This window comes from Crocodylus porosus, unplaced genomic scaffold (genome assembly GCF_001723895.1).
Source record: "Crocodylus porosus isolate Cpor-Errol unplaced genomic scaffold, CroPor_comp1, whole genome shotgun sequence".
NCBI lineage: Eukaryota > Metazoa > Chordata > Crocodylia > Crocodylidae > Crocodylus > Crocodylus porosus.
This window is the reverse complement of record NW_017728950.1, coordinates 6,756,502-6,776,875: the sequence shown is the minus strand read 5'-3', so window position 1 is coordinate 6,776,875 and position 20,374 is coordinate 6,756,502. Positions and strand designations below refer to the sequence as shown.

The window sequence follows — 20,374 nt, the reverse complement described above, 5'->3', positions numbered from 1 at the left end:
CAACTAAACCTATCTCCACACAGACTACCATGTTTGCGATTTGTGGTTTGTTTCCTAAACCATAATTGCCTTCTTATTAAACAAAGTCTGCTGTTGGGCACTCTTTGAAGACAATCGTAAAACATGGTCATGTACACAAACTTACGTTTTATTTTATTGACTTGGTTGAATATAGCTGTCAGCTTTCTACGGTCATCTACTGCCGCTTTGGGTTTGGTAGTTGCTTCAAATCCCTGACATCTATGTTACAGAAGCCACTTAAAATCCAAAGTAAACTTCTGGCCAAGATTTTCAAATCGATTCGAGATAGTAATTCAAATCACTGTCCCCCAAATCAGCCAAATCCGAAGCGAATACCAGCCGCTTTGCACAGGCCTAATACGAACTTTTGTGTTCTCACCATATCCGAAAATCTGACTTGTAGACACTGGGGGAGACTTGGCTTCAGCCCCGTCAGCATGCCAGTGCTGTGTCAGACAAAGATGTCTTTTGAAGCTGTTGCAGAACTAGATGGTAGATCCACCTCCTTTTGATCACTAATCACTTATATAACTTGTCCCATTACTTAATTTTCAGACTCTGCTCGTCAAGATGGATGGACAAAGGAATTTGATAGCTGGCGAAGTGCCATCAGTGAACATGATAAAATGATGCAAAACTGGAAGAAGACCTGGGTAAGACGCTTTGTGACAGGTGTATTTGTTAGTGGGCGTGTTTACGCATGCCATTATTGCCCTGGAGTTTGTTGTTCCTGGGAAGCTCCCAGGCATACCATTTAGATGCGTGCCTGAAATGCAGCACATTCAGCAGGTCTGAGCAGCCCTGGTTGGCAGAGGATCAGGGGTAGGGGGGTCAGCCTGCCAGTTGGGGGTTGCTCCAACCATGCTCACTCTGCTGCAGAGGGGCTGCCTAGGGCACAAGGGTGCTTCAGTATGGGGCTAGACCTTGCACTGAAGCACACTCGTGCCCCAGCCAGCCAGCTCAGCATCTACACATGTGCTGCTGCTCATGAAAAACTTTGCAGCAGGGTAGGATTTGTAAATACATTTACAAGTTCTACCCTGTTGCAGTTTATTCGTTTCCTGCACCCTAATAGGGGCACACATGTAGACAATGAGACATTGACTGTGGAGTTAATTAGCTCCGCAGTCAATGTCTTATGTAGATGCGCCTGGTATGTGCTTGATTGCTTTAGTTAAGGACTGGGAAAATCCGTATTGTGGCCCACTGATAAAATGGAGTAGGCAGAATTCCCATTATAGCTCATCTCCATGTAAAGCACTTATAGACAACAGGGTGTTCAAGATAAAGATGCTTGAGATGCTAACGTCTTTCCCTCTCTCCTTTAATCACTTATTTTTCTTCTTTCCCTTGGAAATGAATCTTGCTGTCGGTGAACTCACCTCTGCTCTGTAAAGGATCTGTTATATAAAGCAGCCATATACTGCCTTTATGCCTACTCCCGCCCGTTTTGGGCTAGCACAGAGCTGATTTGGTTGTTGTAAGGCCCATGTGATTACAGTCCTAAGACTGAATAACTGGGACACAGGGGTGCTTCCTATGCACATCCCTTCAGCTCAGCTGTCCTGCTTTTCCTCCTCTCCTTCCCTTCCCCGCAAACAAGGCCTATAACTCTATTCTCAGTGTAATCCTCTTACATCGGCATTGCTGCCCCCTTGCACCACCAGCGTAACAAAGTAGCATTACCAAACCAATAAATCTGGCATTGTGGAGGAAGGGAAACACAGTACCTTTGCATCCTTATCTAGTGAGGACTGACTAGCAGTTTTGTGCATCAGAAACCGTCATCAAGAGGTGCGATAGTTCACATGACTAGAGATGGGAGTAACATTGACCATGAAACACATTTTTCAATATATTGTAAAGTTATTTTGAGATTGCTTAAGTATAAGCAAAGTATATTTCTATATTTAAATAAGTATATTTAAAAACAAAGATTTGCTCTAAGCAGACTGCACTGCCTTGACCCCACAGGTTCAGCTAGATTTATCTATTTACCACAATTTTTTCTATAATGAATTGGGTTTCATTGCATTTTTATATAGCGGATAAAAATATGAACTGGGAGCACAGGGTACATTGGACACAAGTGTATACAAATAATATACTAGCAGGCACGGCATGTGCTTTCCCAACCCATTGACGGGTAACATGGACCAAAATGTTCAGGATGAAAGTATGAATGCCATTTTCTAGAGTGAAACTTAACTCTTGTTCCCTCAGGAGAGCTGCAACAAGAAAGACACCCTGTAATGGAAAGAGGCAGAAACAAGAATTGGCCAAAAAGGAAATGTGTGCAAATCAGAGCTTCCACTACTCTAACCGCTGAATTTGGAAAGGAATTCAGCAAGTGCTGGCACTGGCATTGGGGCTTGCTATTCAGGAGGCTCTGATTAGATGAAACATGATTTTCTCAGTGCACAGAAGAATGTTTTCTCTGCTGCCATGGAGACTACGGATCTCATATTTGATCACAATATGCTTTCTTCGTACCAGCTTTTTCTGCTGATTATTGAGGAACAGAAGTGATCCTGGTGAGACTTGCTTATACACTGTAACATGATCGATGGCTTCATTTTATTCAGTTAGTTAAGCACATCACTGAAGTCCAGGTTTGATGTTCTTCTGGCATAAGAATCTATTCAAAAGCAGTGAATCCTTAACAAGAACTTGGATCACTTATTTGAAGTGTTTGTTCAACAATTTAACTGGAGGAGTGGAGGCATCTTGTTTGTCTTGAAACCCTGTTCTGGCATTTTAAAGAGCATTCCTTTTGGGTGCAAGCAAATGTACTGTGTAATGCTGAAATGGTATTTCAGACAAAAGAAACCCCCCCCTACTCTGTGCCTCCTTTATTGTCATGTATGTTAACACTTTTCCTTTAAATATTTTGATAAAAATGTAGCTTGAACAGTTAATTAGTTACTTAAGCTTCTGTACCAAGCAAAGAACTCATTTGATGAGCTGTAAGGTACAGAATTTTTTATACAGCGCTCAAACAGCACACTGTAAAATGAAGCACTGTGCAGTTGCTACGACATTTTATTTGATAGATTTAGAGCTGTGAGGAGCCTAATCTGATTTTATGCTAAATATTTCAACCACCATTAAAATTCAGCGAACCTAAGTACTCGGCAAGTGATTTAAAGCTGAAGTGGTATCAGGATAAAGTCTGCTGTTATACTTAGTAACATCTGCAAGACTTATGAGCCAGCCAGTCAGAAATGTGGAGACCTACCCATTCCACACTGAAGTGCTGTGTTTTACTGCACTGCTGTTCTACATTAATAGTTTTGTCTTTCTGCAAATGAACAACAATAATAAGAATAATAAAGAAAGTTTTGGGGCATGTTTTCAGTGTTCCTTCTTTTAATACTTCTTATCCCAAAATTACAGGGCTTACTTGTATAAGCTTGGCTTTCATTGTGTGGGGAACGTTAGTCGTTCACAGGTAATGGACAATGTTCAAACTCCTTAAACTTAAAGCACATCATAAGAGAATTTGTGCTGACCTGAAAATTTCTATAGATCAGTTAGAACGATCATTTAATCAGCTGCAGGAGGGAGAACCAGACCTGTTAGTTGCTGGTACTGGGATGAGGGCTGCAATTCCCCATCTCCTAAACTGCAATCACCAAGATAAATCCAATTTACTTTCATAACTGCAGTTTCAACCAATACACTTTGAAGAAAACTATTTCTTCTAATGCAAGCATGGCCAATTCAACCTGAACAAGCAGCCAGAACCCACAGAGGTCACCATCTTTTTCTGTTCGAGACGTTCCATTCGCCTCCGGGAGGATCTGTGCTGATCGTCCTTAAAGAAGCGACATTTTCAGGTACGCGTGAATTTCCCTATTCTTTGTGCTAACATCCACGGATCTGCAATAATGGGATTTTGCCTATTAAAGTCAGAATTTCCAACAGGCTGCAACAGGAATTGAACTTTTGGTGACTTTCTGTTTTTCATTATGGCCTTCTCTATCTTTGGAAATGACACTTTGTACTTGATGGTATTCATCCTTATTCCACACCTCCAATTAACTTTCTGGCATCACATGTCTGTCCTGAATCCAAGATATGCCAACTAGATTACCCTGCATTTACTTTGGTTTTATCTGAGTACAAAACCCCGACAAGAAATTTTTTTTCCCTTAATAAAAAAAGGATTCTTTTTACCCTAAAACCAGTCTCTGCTATGACCTAGACAGTATATGTAAGATTAAATGGTAAATGGACACAGCTGGGAAAAAGAACAGCTGCCTTCCATCTTCAAAACAGCTGTCTAAGGATGGTAAAATGGGAATGCTTTGAAGTAGAGTCAAACATTGGGTGTCAGCTCTCCCTTTGCAGGGACGTCTATGTCCATTTAAAGGAATTGGCAAAATTCCAAGGCTTGGTCTTTTCTCCACATGCGAAGTACAGACAATCCCCTGCTTAATGCTGTTCCACTTAGCACTATTTTGCTATAACACTTATTTGAAATTGATACAATTTCACTTAGCGCTCAGCAAGTTTCATTATAATGCTCACTGTCGCCATCTTGGGTCATCAAATACTTTCGGTTAATGCTATTTTTCAGGAACCAATTAAGAGCGCTAAGCAGGGGTTGCCTGTATGTATAGGGATAGACTTATGCATCTGACATAGAGCTGTGACACTCCAGAAAGGCAAATGATGGAATTACTGCCAATTTGAATTCCTTTTGGAGGTTTCCCCAGTAACCCTTTTTCAAATGGGGGAACAAAACCAAGATTATATTAAAAAATCAAGTGGCAGGCAGTCTCTCTGAGTACAGACTGGTCTGATGTCTCACTTCTCCACTGTGGGTCCTTTCTAGTTTTCACAGGAAAGATGGTAGGCATAGACTTCCAAGAACCTCCTTCCCTGTCGTTTCCGTGGCAGTCACAGGGGCTAGAAATGTCTGTTTTCACTTGGATCATTTTAGGATATGAATAAGGATGTGTGTGTGTGCGCACATGTGCCCAAGAGAAGGGAGGCAGGAAATGAACCTGAGTCCCCTAACAGCGCTGGTGTTGGCAGGATCCATGCCCTCCATCTGCAGCTCAGGGGGAGAGGAGATGGCAGGGCTTACTGTTGCAGACTGTATGAGTTCAGGAACAAGCTTCCAGCTGGCATGCTGCCCTTTTGGCTGCACTTACCACATGAGATTGGGGAGGGAGGGACTGCTTGTCCTGGACACAGTTTTTTCTATATGGCCTTGTTCGTTTGCTGTTGAGTAGAGCAAGGCAATGCTGCTGCAGTGGAAATTGCACTCTGCTAACAGACCCTTGGAGGTAGTGGTGATGAGGGAGATGGTGGAGGCCGCAAGGGCTAACAGGAGAGTTGCTTCCACTCATCCTTGGCTTTTCACAGCCTAATTGCTGAGAAGCTCAGTATCAGCCCCTGCAAGCACCTTAGAAAAGGAAGTGGAGCTTTAAGAGGCAGTGGCTGCTTATTACTACTGTGCAGTAAGCATCACCAAAAAGCCGTTTGGGGATGCTACTGCGCAATAACACTAGTTACTGTGCAATCATTTAGTACTTGTGTATGCAAGTACTAAAAGGACTGCACAGTCACAACTGCACAGGCAGTGCCTCGTGTAGATTTGTCTCGGTGCTCCTAAACTAGTCGTGCTCAATCTATGGCTGCCACGTCACTCAGCCTGTCGGCTCCCCATGGGTCCAGAAACTTGGCAGTAGGGGGAGCAGTGGCAATGACTGTCACTGCTCCCATGACGCTAAACTCCAGACCCCTGGGAAGCCCCAGTGTTGTAACTGAGGGGGGTGGGGGTGACTGGAGCATACAAATACCCACCAATACAGAAGCAGTGGGCCATACTACCATGGCAGCTGCCCTAGGCACAGAGCTACCTTTGGCCAGATGATACAGCTTCATGTGCTGGGATCAGGCACACTCATACAGCCAGTCTGCAGGCTTAATCCATGGCCTGATATGACCCATTGGCCAGCTCTGTGCCGCTCATGCAGCCTGTGGGGCCGGGTGGGTCAGCACTGCCACCCTAAACTAAATACAGCCCTGTCATCACTGGACTTCATAGTTCTGCTAAGCGTCTCTCTAAAGCTGGGAACTCACAGCTCTGAGGTGAGACCAGCTACTGGGCATTCCCCTACTCCTAAATGACAGACAAGCCTGGCTCTGCCCTCAAACCTATGTACTACTGCAATAAATTGCCAGACTTCCACTTGAAGAAATGAGCTCTCTCTCAGCTTTCAGCTTTGAAAGTAGGTTATCGGGAGTTCTTCCCCTTCGGCTTGTCTGGTTTTAGTCGGTTGAAAGTTTGGCATTACTGAGTTATACCTAGAGCACATCTTATATGCAGAACAAAGGGAAAGAGGGGCAACCTGGTTCTGTACTACTGATGTAAGTGGAGTCTTTAGATTGTGCTTGGACACTGATAAATTAGGGCTACTTGGCTATGCAGTGGCTAATCAAGACAAGTACTTGATTACCAGTTTTTAGGGTATCCAGGTTGTAGCTGTATTGGTCTACAAGAAAAAGCAATCGGGGCTGATGGTAGAGATGATATCTTTTATTAGACCAACTTAAAAAAAAAAATCAGTTGCAAGCTTTCGGGCACAAACACCCTTCATCAGGCATTGGAGAAGAGATTGTGTTTGTCTGAAAGCTTGCAACTGATTTTTGTTGTTGTTGTTGTTGCAAAAATCTAGTTGGTCCAATAAAAGATATCACCTCTACCATGAGCCCTGATCAGTTTTTAGGGTACTTTGCAACATTAAAGAAATGAACTCACTTAAGTATAGGTAGGAGGGAAGCTCTGGAGGGCTATGTATTTGTTTGAACTTGCCTCTGAAACCAGAAAACATTTTGAGAACTAGGTTACTTTACATCTCACCTCACGGTACTCTGCTTCTATCACTATCATAAATTTGAAGAACAGGCCAATTCCTCTTCTGCCTGGTCTGGGACAGGGCTTTGCCGAAGTACTTCTTAAGCCAGACCAATAGTTTCTTTAGACTATTTCTATTTTATACTCTGGGAGAGCGAGCATGTATAGTTGCTACACTTGATGTCCCACACTATATGAAGGTGAAAGGAAGTGCAAGGAAAAGCAGACTTTGCATCTGGTAAACTAATTGAGCAGATCACAGGCAAGCAGACTTTGCTTCCCGCCAGACTCCATTCTGGGACTTCTGAACAGCAAGCTGGGACTGATGTATGTAATCCGGGAGTGTCCTGGCCACACCAGGACCTAAGGTCACCCTATAATTGCAAAGTAGAGACAACAGCTGCTTTGACTTTTCATAACTAGTTTACTTTCTAAATGTCACTTGATAGAAGGAAAAAAACACCCTATATACAAGTTTTGACTGGCAGCAGTGAGGTTTCACTAAGCACTAGACTTTCAAGCTATGAAATACATTTGAGAATAGTTTCACTTGGTGGTAAGCTACCCTAGCTTTGCTTGCACTTGCTGCAGTATAGAAGACACCAAAGTATTACTACAGAACAGCCATCGTGAACTAAGTCCCCTTAAACCTAATATAATTCATTCATCTATCCAGTGCCTTAGTTAGGCAAATCTTATTGTTAATATCTCCCATTTATAATCCACTCAAGAGGGAAAGGGAAAATACCTCCTAAAGAAACTGTGCTTGTGTGGCAAGACCCACCTACCCAGTCACTTAGTTTAGTTCCTAAAATTTCATTTTGTGCATCATGCCAAAAGGCTCTGCTTCTCAACTGGAAAATGTACAGTATGTTGAAACAAGGGTAAGTTGCCCTGGTTTAGCTTCTACTTTCTATAGCCTAAAAGCATGAAACTTAACATGCATCAGCTGTTTCATCGTAAGAAGGGTCTTGATTTGGTATCATTTGTTAATCTGTCCATATCTTAAATCACCTTTCTGCCCTACCATGGAAGCAGAGAACAGGCTGTGCACGGGCTAAGCCATACAAGTTCTGGACCCTCTTCAGCTGCTGGCCCCCTTTTCTTCATACAATGACTTAAAAGGAAAGTAGCGTGGCAGGAGCAGCTGTAAACAAACCAAAAAAGAATGTAGCAACCACTACCTTCACATAGGACCATTAATGTTTCTATCAGCACACACAAGAAACCTAACCAGAGCCATGAACCATGGCTATCTGCTGCCAGCCACAGCCAACTTGTATTGTTAGACTCTGCCCTTAGCACCTTTGAGTCCATTTAAGGTCAGAAACAACTATGTAAAAGTGAAATCACCACATCAATAGTGAAGAGTTCTGAGTTTTAAAGCACAGGAGCTTTGCTTGCTTTATCAATACGATTCCCTGAAGCATAAACATCTGGTTCATCTACCTCTGGCAAGTGTATGCTAGGCCCTCAGCACAGGGGTTATGCAAATCTTATAAAAAAAGATGATGGCTCAACCATACTTTGGTTTAATAATCATGGTATAACAGATCATTTCTCTCTTACGTGCTACAAAATGGCTTTGGTTTTACACGGCAAAATAATTTCAGGACTCATTTTTATTGTTGCCTCATTTGCTTTTTACTTCTCTCTCACTCCCTCTGGCCACTAGTTTGGAGGAGAGCAGTGCTAGAAAAGCTAAAACAGAAGCTACTCTAGGCATTTAGAAGTAGTGTAGGACAGACTACAGACACCAGCAGGATCTGAGTCATACCCATTTCATGAACACCAAAATCCCAACTTTAATTTTCATTCTTTAAAGTGGTTGCACATCTGAATCCTCTTCTGCAGAATTCGGCTCCCCCCCACCTCTGCAAGACAAACCCATCTTAAAAGAAAGAGAGTAAACTTGCAGTTTGTAAAGGAAACACCAACTAAAGTGCTCCATCAAATTAGCTGAAAGAAGAAAATCTACTCTATATATCAAAAGTAAGGCCACAGTTTTCAGAAAACTTCTCTACATTTGAGACAGTTTTATACGATCAGAGTCTTGGTTCTAATATATTTACAGTATCGTCATTGATTTCATTATGCAAATCATAATTCACCATTGCAGATAACCAATAACAAAGTAAGAATGACCAGAAGTTCAGCTGGGAGGGGGCTAAATCCCTCCCCTCCCCCTTACACTGGTTAAGGAACTATGGACATCCTGTATTATTTCCCTTATACTAAGAGACCACAGAAATGGCTGCCTCTGTGGCTTGGGCAAGGTGACTGAAGAAACTGAAGACAGGATACCTGCTTTTCCTGGAGAGCTTAGTACCCTTGCTGTTTTTCTTGTAAAACAAAGTGGGAGAGGGATTTTGCCAGAGGAGCTCCATGGCCCATCTCTTGCCCTGCAGAGTTGCTTAACAGCACCTGACCAGATCCAGCCTTTCTCCCCTCAAGCACCCAGTCATGGGAGATACCTATCCTGCTCCCAGTCCACAAGACGATGGGGGAGGGGGGAAAAAAACAGACCTCCCCCTACCAAAAACAAATATTAGTGACTTGGGGCTAGAACTTGTTGGGAAATTTCTGCCAGGATGGTTTGCCCAATAGAAAAAGATGCCTCTTTCCCCCCTTCTTTTTTCAAGAAGGGGAAAAAAAACTGGGGAAAGTTTCAATTTGAATAATAACATTGATTTTTCTGCAAGAAAAAGAAAAGAACCCAAGGCAGTGGTGTCTAAGTTGCCAGAGAGTAAAAGTCTTTTCCATTTCACTTTCTGCCTGTTGGAGGGGGGGGAAGAACTGACAAAAGCCCTCCAGATTAGCAAATGCAAGCTGAGACAGTCCAATTCCATTCTCTCAATATGAATTTTTTTGAGAATTTCTCTCCCTTGAAAATAGATTTTTCATCATCCCCACTGAAATTTTTTTCCCCCGACACTCGATTTTCCATGAGACAAATTCCATTTTTCAGCCTGCTGTGTGGCATCAGATACTAGCAGTGATCAGCTCAAGCAAGCCCTTAATGTGCCATGTATTGAAATAGCTATTCAAGTAAGTCATTTCCTTGTCCTGCCTCCTCTCTACAAGTTCATTCTCTACGAACAAATGAAGCATCACCAGCTTTATCAGCTAGTCACATACACGGAAACCTAAGAATTAGCTAAATGGTCCAGTGTGCATTTTGTTTCAATATGAATCAGAGTATTTCGCTTAGCCAACTTGAGAAGTTTCCTACATTTAGACTTTATTCACTACACCCTGTTTCCCAGCTGGGACATTCATTTCAGAGAACTCAGTATTTGCATATCTCTATAAAAAGTGTTAAGGCCATGAAGTGCGCAGGGTTACTGAGGTTCTTCTAAGTTCAAGGTCAACATTTCCGCAGTTGCACTCTTTTCTAATTCCAAAGCATAAGGGCTATACTCCTCCTCAAGTTTTCTCCTCCAGATTTTAACTAAAAGCAAAGAGAAGAAAGTTAGCGAGAAAATCATTTTAACCTTTTGCACAGTTTAATGCAGACACATCCCCTGCTGTGCAGTATCCTTAGTCACCACAGTTAAGCTCCAAAATGCCTCTCTCTGCAGCAGTGGTTCTCAGCCTTACTGGACTCAAGGCACCCCCTTCCATAACTTTGTTAATTGAGTGGCACCCAATTTCAAAAACTGTTTATTACATTGCTCATCTTCTTGCAGAGGGGCTGGACAGTGGGAGATCATTTAGGCAGGGACAAGCCTGAGCCTATGTTTATGTACTTTGCTTATCTCTTCACACATTGCAACATGCTCCAAAGCATCTAGTGGCATCCCAGGGTGCCCTGTCACCCTGAGTGAGAGTCACTGCTCTACAGTGTGAAAGAGAAATCAATATAAGGCTTTCAAGTCAACATATACCTATTTTCTAATAGAAAATAGCATACTTATTCAAATCTAAGATGAGGCTTTTCTTCCCATTCAACATGGGAGGAAAAAGAAACCTTGTCCTGGATTTGATTACCAGCTGGGGCAGGCACTGCATCTGTGGCCCTGACCCAGGGAAGACGGCATGGTGCAGGGTGGCAGGGCAAGCCTGGGAGAAGACTGTGCAATGGCAGGGGAGCTGGAGCCAGGGTCAGAGCTACAAAATGCTCTGTGGCAGCTTCAACTCCAGCCTCGGGCACAGAGTAAGTAATATTTTGTGTGGGCGTGGGGTGCAAAGCACAGGTGCCAGCATGGGCAAGCAGTAAAGCGATAGGCTATCAGGGGAAGGGAGAGGCAAAAAGCAGAGCAGGGCTGGCTGTGTCCCGTCTGTGCCCTCCCACCCCCACTTTCACCTTTATAGCTGTGGGAGGAAACAAATTTAAGAAAACCTTCCTATAATTGGATTCTCTACATGGAAAATTATAACCAATTTATACATTTTTCATACAGAGAGTCTAATTATTGAGGGGTCATTTTAAAAACACAAAGTCATCTCTGATTTGGGCAAATAGGGTACTTTCTCCATTCAGCATCTGCTGAAGAAGTTTGAACCTATCTTTACTAAGCCCTCAGCCTGAAGTTGTCTTTTGGGGACTAATAATAGCTCATAATCTTACTACTCTCTGAAAGTAATGATTTAAAGAATACACTTCCAGTGCTATCACAGCCACTTTTAAAAGCCCTTAAAATCTGTATGTATTCACATGGAGATCACTGTATTTACAATGCCAAGGAAGTGATCTCCATGGTAGGAGGCCCTTGTGCAGTGTGCACTGTGAAGACAGAAAGAAGACTTTTGTAGCTGAAGCTCCAGCACAAGATTGAAATTCCAGAACAACTAACATTAAGCCAATAGCCATAGACTAGTCATTCTTACAAGAAGGGCCAGTGGATGATTAAGTCTGATCTGAAAAAGCAGTGCATGCTACCTGCTGCCAGGTCAACTATTTCAGAAAAGACAGAGGAAGAGATTGCCATCTACTGAGTCACAGATACTACATCATGAAAAACTGGGCTTTTCTCGCATGGTTCCCAGCCAAGCAGACAGTGGGTCTGACTTCAATTTATGAAATCTGGAAATTTCAGACTAAAATGGTATGTTTGCACTTTCTGATTATACATCTCGTAAGTCTGCTCTACAACAAAGGAAAACTTGAGTGCAGAAAAAGGAAAGCAAAACAAGGTACCGAGCACTCACTGTAATTTGGAACGTCATCATCAGATTCGACGTGGGGTGCTTTACTGGTCTCTGGCAAACTCTCTTCATGAGTGCTGTTGCATTTTTCACTTCCTCCTTCAGCTGCCTCTTCCTCCAATGCTGCTATCATTGCTTTATATGCTGTCCTGGCTTCCACTGTAAGCTGCACCATTCTGTGAAAGTGGTCCTACAGTGGAAAAAATTTTGGAAGCACCAGTGGTAAGATAGATATGGAGGTGCTTTGTATTAAGTCTGTAAAGAAAAGAGTGTATTTGTATCCTCACTCTATTAAATGTAAGCACCAAGATGGACAAACAGAATATCATGGGCTATCGTTTTAGTAAAGTAACTATTCCATATGGTTATTTAGTTAGCCCAAGAGAAGTGCAGTGTATAAGGAACTGAATGGTATATCTTCTGAAGCAACATGTACTGCTTTAGCCATACAGACACATGACTAGTTAGAACAGAGCATATTTTGAATTCAAAGCACTATTGTATATTATGCACCAGCTTGAAAAAGTAAGCCTCCTTGCCACAGTGCTCCATTTCAGCTAGCATTCTGTTACCAGAAGAGGAAATTAATCTAAATTTTCAAGTGTCAGTTTAAATGACTTTCAGTATTTCCTTTTAACTGTAGCTGCTCCCTACAGTGAGATGAAGCCTGTTAGAAAGCATAAGGGCTACTACGAGGTAGGTCCTCCACACAGATCATTGGACACTTATGAGGCAGCAAAGCTTTTTGGAGAGCAGATCTGAGGGGAGAAGAAGCAGGGACCAGAATACACGTGAACAATATGGAGTAAGTCAGCTGAGGGAGAGCAGTGGAAGCAAACAAAAATGTTAACTATTCTGAATGGCATCCAGGTTGTAGCCGTATTGGTCTAAAGGAAAAGGCAATCAGGACTCGTAGTAGAGAAGATATCTTTTATTAGACCAACAAAATTTTTGCAAAAAAATTTCTTTAATTGCAAGCTTTTGCACACAAACACCCTTCACCAGGCATTGGAGACAAGATTGTAAAAGTTTTCCTGGGTAGAAATGAAAGTTCATAAAAGATATTGTATCTCTACCATTAGTCCTGATTGCCTTTAAATATTCTGAATAACATTCAAATAATCAAACCTTTTAAAATGTATAAACATAAGCGAAGACCATCTCAGACTTTGCTCGGTATATTATACACCCAGCATAATACTAATGACTGATGCAAACCAATACCTTTGTTCAACTCACCTGAGCACCATCATAGCTGAAAATTCCCACCACGCTGACAGGCACGGCTTTGTTCACACAATGCCCTAGAGCTTTGCGATTGAGGGCAAAAACAAACGGGATATTCTGTTCGCAAGCACAGTCAATAATGGTATGTAGAGTCTCATCCAACCCACCTGGAACAGGCCAAAAACTGAATGAACGGAAACTGAGACCAATCAAAAGTATCATTTATTCAAAGGCACTACTGCCAGAAATCCTTTAACAGCTACAGGATTATAGCATGGTATTTAAAAGATGCCAAAACGTTATTTAAAAACAAAAAAAAAAAAAAAAAAGAGCAAAGCGCCCAGGAACAATACATCAAGTTCAGTGGTGCATTGTGGGCTCTATTATTCTGAAGGAAATCTTAAAATACTCCTTGAATCTGTGAGAATCCTCAGCGTGCACTGCTACTACTAAACTCCCTGTTTTTTATGAGGAACAAAAATTGCACGCAAGACATTATTCATGATTAGGAATTTTCTAAAATATACAAGTTAAACAACATAGCAAGGCTGAAGATAGAAAATGAGCCTTTAAGAACCAAAAAAAAAAAAAGGCAGTGGTCAGTGACAGTGTTCTGAATAGCAATTTAAACAAAATGTTGGACAACAGCTGCCTGTTCCTCTGATCGACCACTTCCTTTCAAATGCTTCACCATGAATAATGTGATTTGCTTTAAGACTTCAAATTCTTGGACTTCAATGCCAGGGCAGGACAAGGCCTCAAACCAGTGCTTCTCAGCATACCTGATCCTGCAGCCAGCCATTTTTCCCTGCTACCCCACTAATGGACCTCTCCAGTCCCCAAACCTCAACCCAGGCACAGCTCCACCTTGCTTTGACTTCCCTTGGGGTCCCCTTGCCAGACACGCTGCAGATATCCAAGCTAGCTCTTCACCCACTAGCTCCAGAATAAAAACTGCATGGCTATGTTCATCCAGAGCTAAGCTTTGGTTAAATGCTCTTCCTGCAGTACTCCATTAAAAGGTGACTATTTTGTTTCTGTGCTGGAGATGCTACACGCAAACAACCTAGGGCTGGCAATATTAAGAGCAGTGGGGGAAGGGTTACATGGGTCACCTGCCATACCTCTGTGACTCACCAGTCCAGAACCACCGCTCTGGACAACACTGTTGCCAACAGAACAAATGTCTGCTCTTCTACCTTCATATGACTGAAAAAATCTGGTTCTTTGGTAGTACACATTTACCCTTTGACTGAATCTTTTCACAGTTGGGAGAGATGATGACACATTTCAGTTTTTTCAGCTTCAGGTGTTTCAAAACTTCTCGAAGCCCCATAACAAGCCTGCGTTTTGTCTTGGCCTTTACTGGGTCTTTCTGATACAAGCGATCTTGGAAACGAACCAGTTCCTTTAAGAGATCTGTCACACAACTGTCGACTTCTTTACTAAGCACCTGGCTGCAGTAACTGGAAGAAAGAATCAATGGTTTAGGTGTTTAAAATGCTCTGCAATCACAAGCATACCTATACGACCCCCACCCCTCTCCCCTGAAAACAAACACATACACTGCGTCAAGAATGAAAATCTATTCCAGGTTTCCTAGTACCTGAGAAGTTATGGAAAAGTTTATTACCATCTCCCATATCAAGCTAAATCAAAAAATGCACATGGAGACAAAGTAGTTTTCCTAAGGATGCCATTTTCGACCATAAAAAGACAGATAAAAGGCAACTCAATCAAAAAATTGCTACTTGATTTCTATAACAAGACTGAAACAGTAAAACTAGAGCATAGCCCAAAGCACTGAGATTTAATACTGAAAGGGGAAGATAAGTTATGTCATCCTTTCACTAAATCTTTGGGCGACTCTGCCTTTGTGATCTATAAATGTGAAGGGGATTCACAGGAAGAGAGAGGACTTACCACATCTCTTAGCATCCAGCAGAAGTCGGGGGGGAGGGGAAAGAGGCAGCTCCAATCTAATTTTGCTTGTCAATGCTAAAAAGGAGGTAGGAAAGGAACCTATGTGGAAAGTATTGCCCTAAAACCCTTTTAAATGCGAATATAAAAGGGAGAATTGCTAATAGTGCTGTAAGAGTTGTGCCACAAGGAAAGTGAGATTCACAGGGACTTTGCTCCTTATGCCCAAGATCCATCCTGATCTGAAAGTTAGTTATATATCATGGGGGGGGTGTTAAGAGCTTTAGTTAGCCATCTCAGATTTCAGTCTCTCATTGTGAGCTCATTGAAACAGTGCAACATGAATACAGAATAAAGTCTCTACCTTATTGAAGCCCAAGGGGACAATCACCCATTCTCCTCTGCATGCCCCATCCTCACAGACTGAGTAGCACCTGGCATACCCAGCTCCATATGGCAGTGTCAGTGAAATACTGCTGGGTTGCTATGAAGCTAAGTAATTGGTTCCTTTCCCATCTTCCAAAAAAGGCAATAGGAAAAAGCTAGCTTTTATTTAAAACTTTGGGCATCAGAGGAAAGACTGAAATGGCATCTTTCTTATGTTCACTAAAGCAGGAGGTACAGAAAGGCCAACAGGAAAGAAGAAAAAAAAAAAAGCAACACATAGTTTAAATTTTCCTGTTCTGGATCCCTGACCTGCTGTGTCTCAAACATGGTAATCGGCATTCTTCCTTCACAAGGAACCATGTGCACACAGCTGTTATAGCAAAATTTTCAAGTGTTTGTACAAAAGGGCAATTAACCTTTTTTAGAATTCTCCTCCCAACCCCAGCATGAATGTGTCGTCTGGATAATCGCACACTGCTTTTTTCTCCGCTCCATCTTTCTGGCTGGCAGTACAGTCCTGAAGGAGCCATTCTAGCCATAAGGGTGTTTTGGAGTCTGACTCCAATGGTCTTTAATATTAAAGATAACATAATTTATTCATCATAAAACATTCACATTTCTAAGAGCAACTTCTCTTCCTTTAACCCTACCCTTTCACTTCTCTAGTGAATGTGGATGTATATACAACTGCACTGAATTGCAACATGGAATATTGCACTGGCCACGTATGCGTGTATCTTGCTGGTCAAAGTGCCAGGTTACAGGAAAACAGAAGTGATTTCAGAATCCTGAGTTTAAAATTCAATTAGGGTTTTACAGATTGCTACTGACCTTGGTTAAGCAATGTCACAGCTGTAATACTGTTGCACAAAAAGGCACCAGGACTAGCGTACTTACTCTCTAAATCTTCTGCTGTGGATTTTTGGAAGATTGGTATTTAGCTGGTTTACAGTGGGAACACTTATGCTCGAATCTTTGAACTCTGTACATGCCAGAAGTACTTCTGAACTGTCTTGAATCACATCAAGGGATGTCGCAGGAATATCTTCTGTAATAGCTAAACATAAAGATAGATCTTTAAAAGATGTTATAAAAGGCACAGACCAAAGACAGATCTGTAACTGAGAATATAATCCAGGACTCTACAAGGACAGACCAGTTACGAAGCAGTGACCCAAGTACAGGGAACATGAAAGGCTCTAGTTATCATTTACCTATTTTAGGATTATTAGGTAGTGACACTCCTATAATAGTGAAGTGAATGACCTGCAAGAAAAGTATTCAGTCGTGAGCAGTGCGCTTTAAAATCTAGTCCCTTCAGAGTCAGGTCTTGCCACTTTAGTCCTTGGCAGGGGACAGGCAACAAACTCACTGCTAAAAACCTTAGCATGGAGTCAAGGTCGACCGGCAGTGCCTTGCACCCTTCTGAAGCACTGGATGTTGGCCTTTACATTTACTGGTTTTAAGAGGTAAGCAAAGTTAATGTCATTATCAGCCTTGACCCACCCATCCATTGGAACGGTCAAGAGCAACGGGGATACACTGGAGTGTTTCAGTTAGCTGTCTTTTAATAAAGGCCTGAGAAATAACTAGTAAACGTACATTTGATGATAAGCTGTTATGTTCCCTACAGAAATCTACTCTCTTATTCACCTGCACATACTTCAATTGCTCTTCAGTTATTAGGAAAACTAATTGACTGGTGCAGCACTAACTTACAGAAGGTTGCCAGAGCTTATGCTGCAGTATGAGGAGATGCATCTGCATCTAAAGGGGTCACAGATCCCCCTTTCTGAGTTGCACTAGCTTTGGAAGTAGTTGACCAACTTCTATCCTCAGCCACTCCACTGGAATCTTGTTCAAGAAATGGACGAGGAGTCTGCAGCATGAACGTGCACCTTGATGGGGTCATCTGACCCCAGCAGTCTTTCCTGCCCAAGTGCAGGGGGGCTGAACCCAATGATCTTGTGAGGTCCCTTCCAGCCCCTAACACCCATGAATTTATGATCCTATTAGCCTCAGAGCTAACGATAAGCAACTCCTTCCATCTTCCCTGTAATGATACTACTATAGGAATATCTACTCATATATTCTGATTTCAGAGCACTTTGGCTCTGGCAAACTCCTGGCAAATCAGTATTTTAATTTTTAAACAAAAAAACCAAAAAATGCTGGAAACTTGACACAGCCCCTCCATCATCACAGTGACAATATCATCTCAGATGCATCAGAGATGACAGCATTAAATCTGTCATGTTTCCAAACACCTGCCTTCCTGGATATTTCTCAGGCTTTCAAATACAGGGATGCATGGTACAGTTTGCTTCAGGTTTAGATATGGAGCATCTCTATTTCCTCATGTGCCCACAGCTTTTGCAATATCAGCTCAAACCAAAAAAAACCAACTTGCTCTTGGGGCTAAAATTCCCCAAATACCTGCCAAATGCAGATACACAGCAAGGAACGTGCACAACACACATTCTGAGAAAGCTGTCAAAGGCAGAACTCAAACTCACAGTAGGTGGGTATTGCTCAGATTCAAGGTCCACAGCATGTCATTTTGAGCTATCCATTTACTTCAACACCAGAGTGCCTGTAAGAGCTCTACTTTGCAACAGAGTCTTAGTCCTGCTGCAAACATGCAAATGACTTCCTCTGGCTTGTTTAGCTGACATAAATCACACTGCAGATCAGTGCGCTTTTACTCTGAATAATTTAAAAACACAGCTTTCCCAAGGGGCAGTGGTATCAAATACTAGCTGAGACCAATACCAAGTCCTAGTCTGAGCCCCACCTGTGCACAAAAAAAGAGTAATAATAAAATGTAGAACACATTATTTATATACATTTCTATATATTACTATGTATTCATCTTTATGCCCATTATTGTTTATATATTTATATTAGTCACATTTATATTTTAATAAACAACTATATTTATCTGTGTTTGTTTAATAATGGATTACTTATTAACGTTATTCATTTATATGATTTATATTTGCGTTCATGTTATTCACATTATATTTATATATACATGCAAATAATTAGAGAGAGACAGATGGATAGAATGCGTGTGTTGGGCATGATGTTTCAGAAACTCATTGCTCCACTGATGTCTAACTAATGACTATTAGCACTCATGGAAGCAGAGGGTGCAGCATTTAAAACCACTTGGGTATTTTTCCTGGATTTTGAAGCACCTAGAAAAAGCAGCCACTTAAAATACCAGTCAACAAATTATATATAGTAAAGCTGTCATCCCCTTAGAAGAGGAACAGGAAAAACAGTATTTACTGTAAGGAAAATTTATATTTTCATGTCTTCAGATTTATCTTGATATTTTATAATATCAAAGTGTACTGGACTGAAATTCAGTTTGCTATAACTAGTCACCCCATACAAAAGACAATGTCTAACATTAGTGCAGGTTAAAGATATACAAGAAAATGGAATCAAATTGGTGGGGGGGGAGTGTAGCTGAATGTGGAACAAATGCCATAGACAATAAAATGTATTATCAAACGATATAGCCTTCTATTGGAACTGGAGAAGGAGAAGCTTCATTTGGTAAGCTACACAAAAAAGTGGTAGAATATGATGTGTAGTGGTTTTTTTTGGGGGGGGGGGTGAGTTTGTAACATCACTTCTTTTTTAATCAGATTGCTAGATACAGATATTTAAGATCTACCTCCAGTACCCCAATATTCTGGTTCTACAATTAAAAAGAGTAAATACAATGTGGGCAGGAAGAGGGCAACAACTAGAATTCAGATTGCGCAACAGTACAGACCCAGGCTTTCAGCTGACATGCTCTGCAAAGAACCTTTTAGGAAAGCATGCCAGATGCCTGAGCCACATGCCAGTTTGTTTTGCTAGACTTGTACAGAAGTTTTATAGGTGCAAGTGCCATCACACCCACCTCTTTGATGACTATTATAACAATAAGAAAGCACGACAGCACTGATACCATGTTGGTGTGGTACAAAAGCCTCTCCCACACCAGGAAAACATGAAGCAAGAGGAAATACCTGCTTTGGTATCCTGAGCCTGATCTTCAGCAGAAGATTCGACACGCTGATGAACAGTATCTTCATCTTTTGGAACTGCAGCCTGTTCTAACAGGTGCTGTTGCTTCCTTTGTTCTCTCTCTTTCAAAATAATCTTAAAAATTAAAGATCAGAGAAAGGGCTTATTTGCCTAATACTGGTAATCAGACCATCTTTACCTTGAATGAACACAAAAAGTGGCTTAAAACACAAAACAAAACACATGGCTTTTGCCTTGTCCCATCTACTCCAGTCCTAGAGTGAGCATGGCTTGGCTCAACTGACGTCAATGTACCATATTTTCTCTCATACAATATCCACCTTTGCCCCAAAAATCAGCTCCCCTGAATTCAGGTGCGTGCATTAAGCAGGGAAGTAGTTTTCTTGGCTGAAAAAGAAGCATATTTGGCCACACTATGCAGCTGCCAAAATACTTGCTTCCTGTCTGGGTCAGCAATCTAAAAGGGCAGAGTCCTGTATTAACAGTTGTAACTACTGGCTACGCACTGTAGCTTGGGCCTGAAGAAGCAAGTGAGCTGCTGGGAGTATCTTGATGGTATGTGGAAACAACACTTTATTATTTACAGGCACTTACATGAAGAACTAAAAGGTCTTACTACTCCCTTGCAAGGATCTTAGGCCTAACCTTGTGTGATACAGAGTAAATCCTCTTGAAAACAGCATCTAAGAAGTATGCATCCCAAGAGAGGCAACAGGCAGCAAGACGTTCCTACCCCTCTCTCAAACTGTCTCC

At 41.8% G+C, this 20,374-nt stretch overlaps 2 protein-coding genes across 4 annotated transcripts in view; one reads left to right on the top strand and one right to left on the bottom strand.

Moving 5' to 3' along the window:
- SEMA4D (semaphorin 4D) overlaps positions 1 to 2,846 on the top strand; it is a 123,030-nt gene extending 120,184 nt beyond the window's left edge. The window contains exons 18-19 of the mRNA XM_019554780.1: positions 577 to 674; positions 2,245 to 2,846. Of these exons, the coding sequence (XP_019410325.1) occupies positions 577 to 674; positions 2,245 to 2,274 (128 nt within the window). The 3' untranslated portion in view covers positions 2,275 to 2,846. The remainder of the gene's footprint in view (positions 1 to 576; positions 675 to 2,244) is intronic.
- Positions 2,847 to 7,296: 4,450 nt separating this feature from the next.
- The window catches only part of SECISBP2 (SECIS binding protein 2), a 42,845-nt gene continuing 29,767 nt past the window's right edge, over positions 7,297 to 20,374 (bottom strand). For all 3 annotated transcript variants that reach the window (XM_019554774.1, XM_019554775.1, XM_019554776.1), the window contains exons 13-18: positions 19,603 to 19,735; positions 16,472 to 16,631; positions 14,513 to 14,733; positions 13,280 to 13,434; positions 12,044 to 12,230; positions 7,297 to 10,343 (exon numbers count right to left, since the gene is read on the bottom strand). In XM_019554774.1, the coding sequence (XP_019410319.1) occupies positions 10,234 to 10,343; positions 12,044 to 12,230; positions 13,280 to 13,434; positions 14,513 to 14,733; positions 16,472 to 16,631; positions 19,603 to 19,735 (966 nt within the window). In that variant the 3' untranslated portion in view covers positions 7,297 to 10,233. The remainder of the gene's footprint in view (positions 10,344 to 12,043; positions 12,231 to 13,279; positions 13,435 to 14,512; positions 14,734 to 16,471; positions 16,632 to 19,602; positions 19,736 to 20,374) is intronic.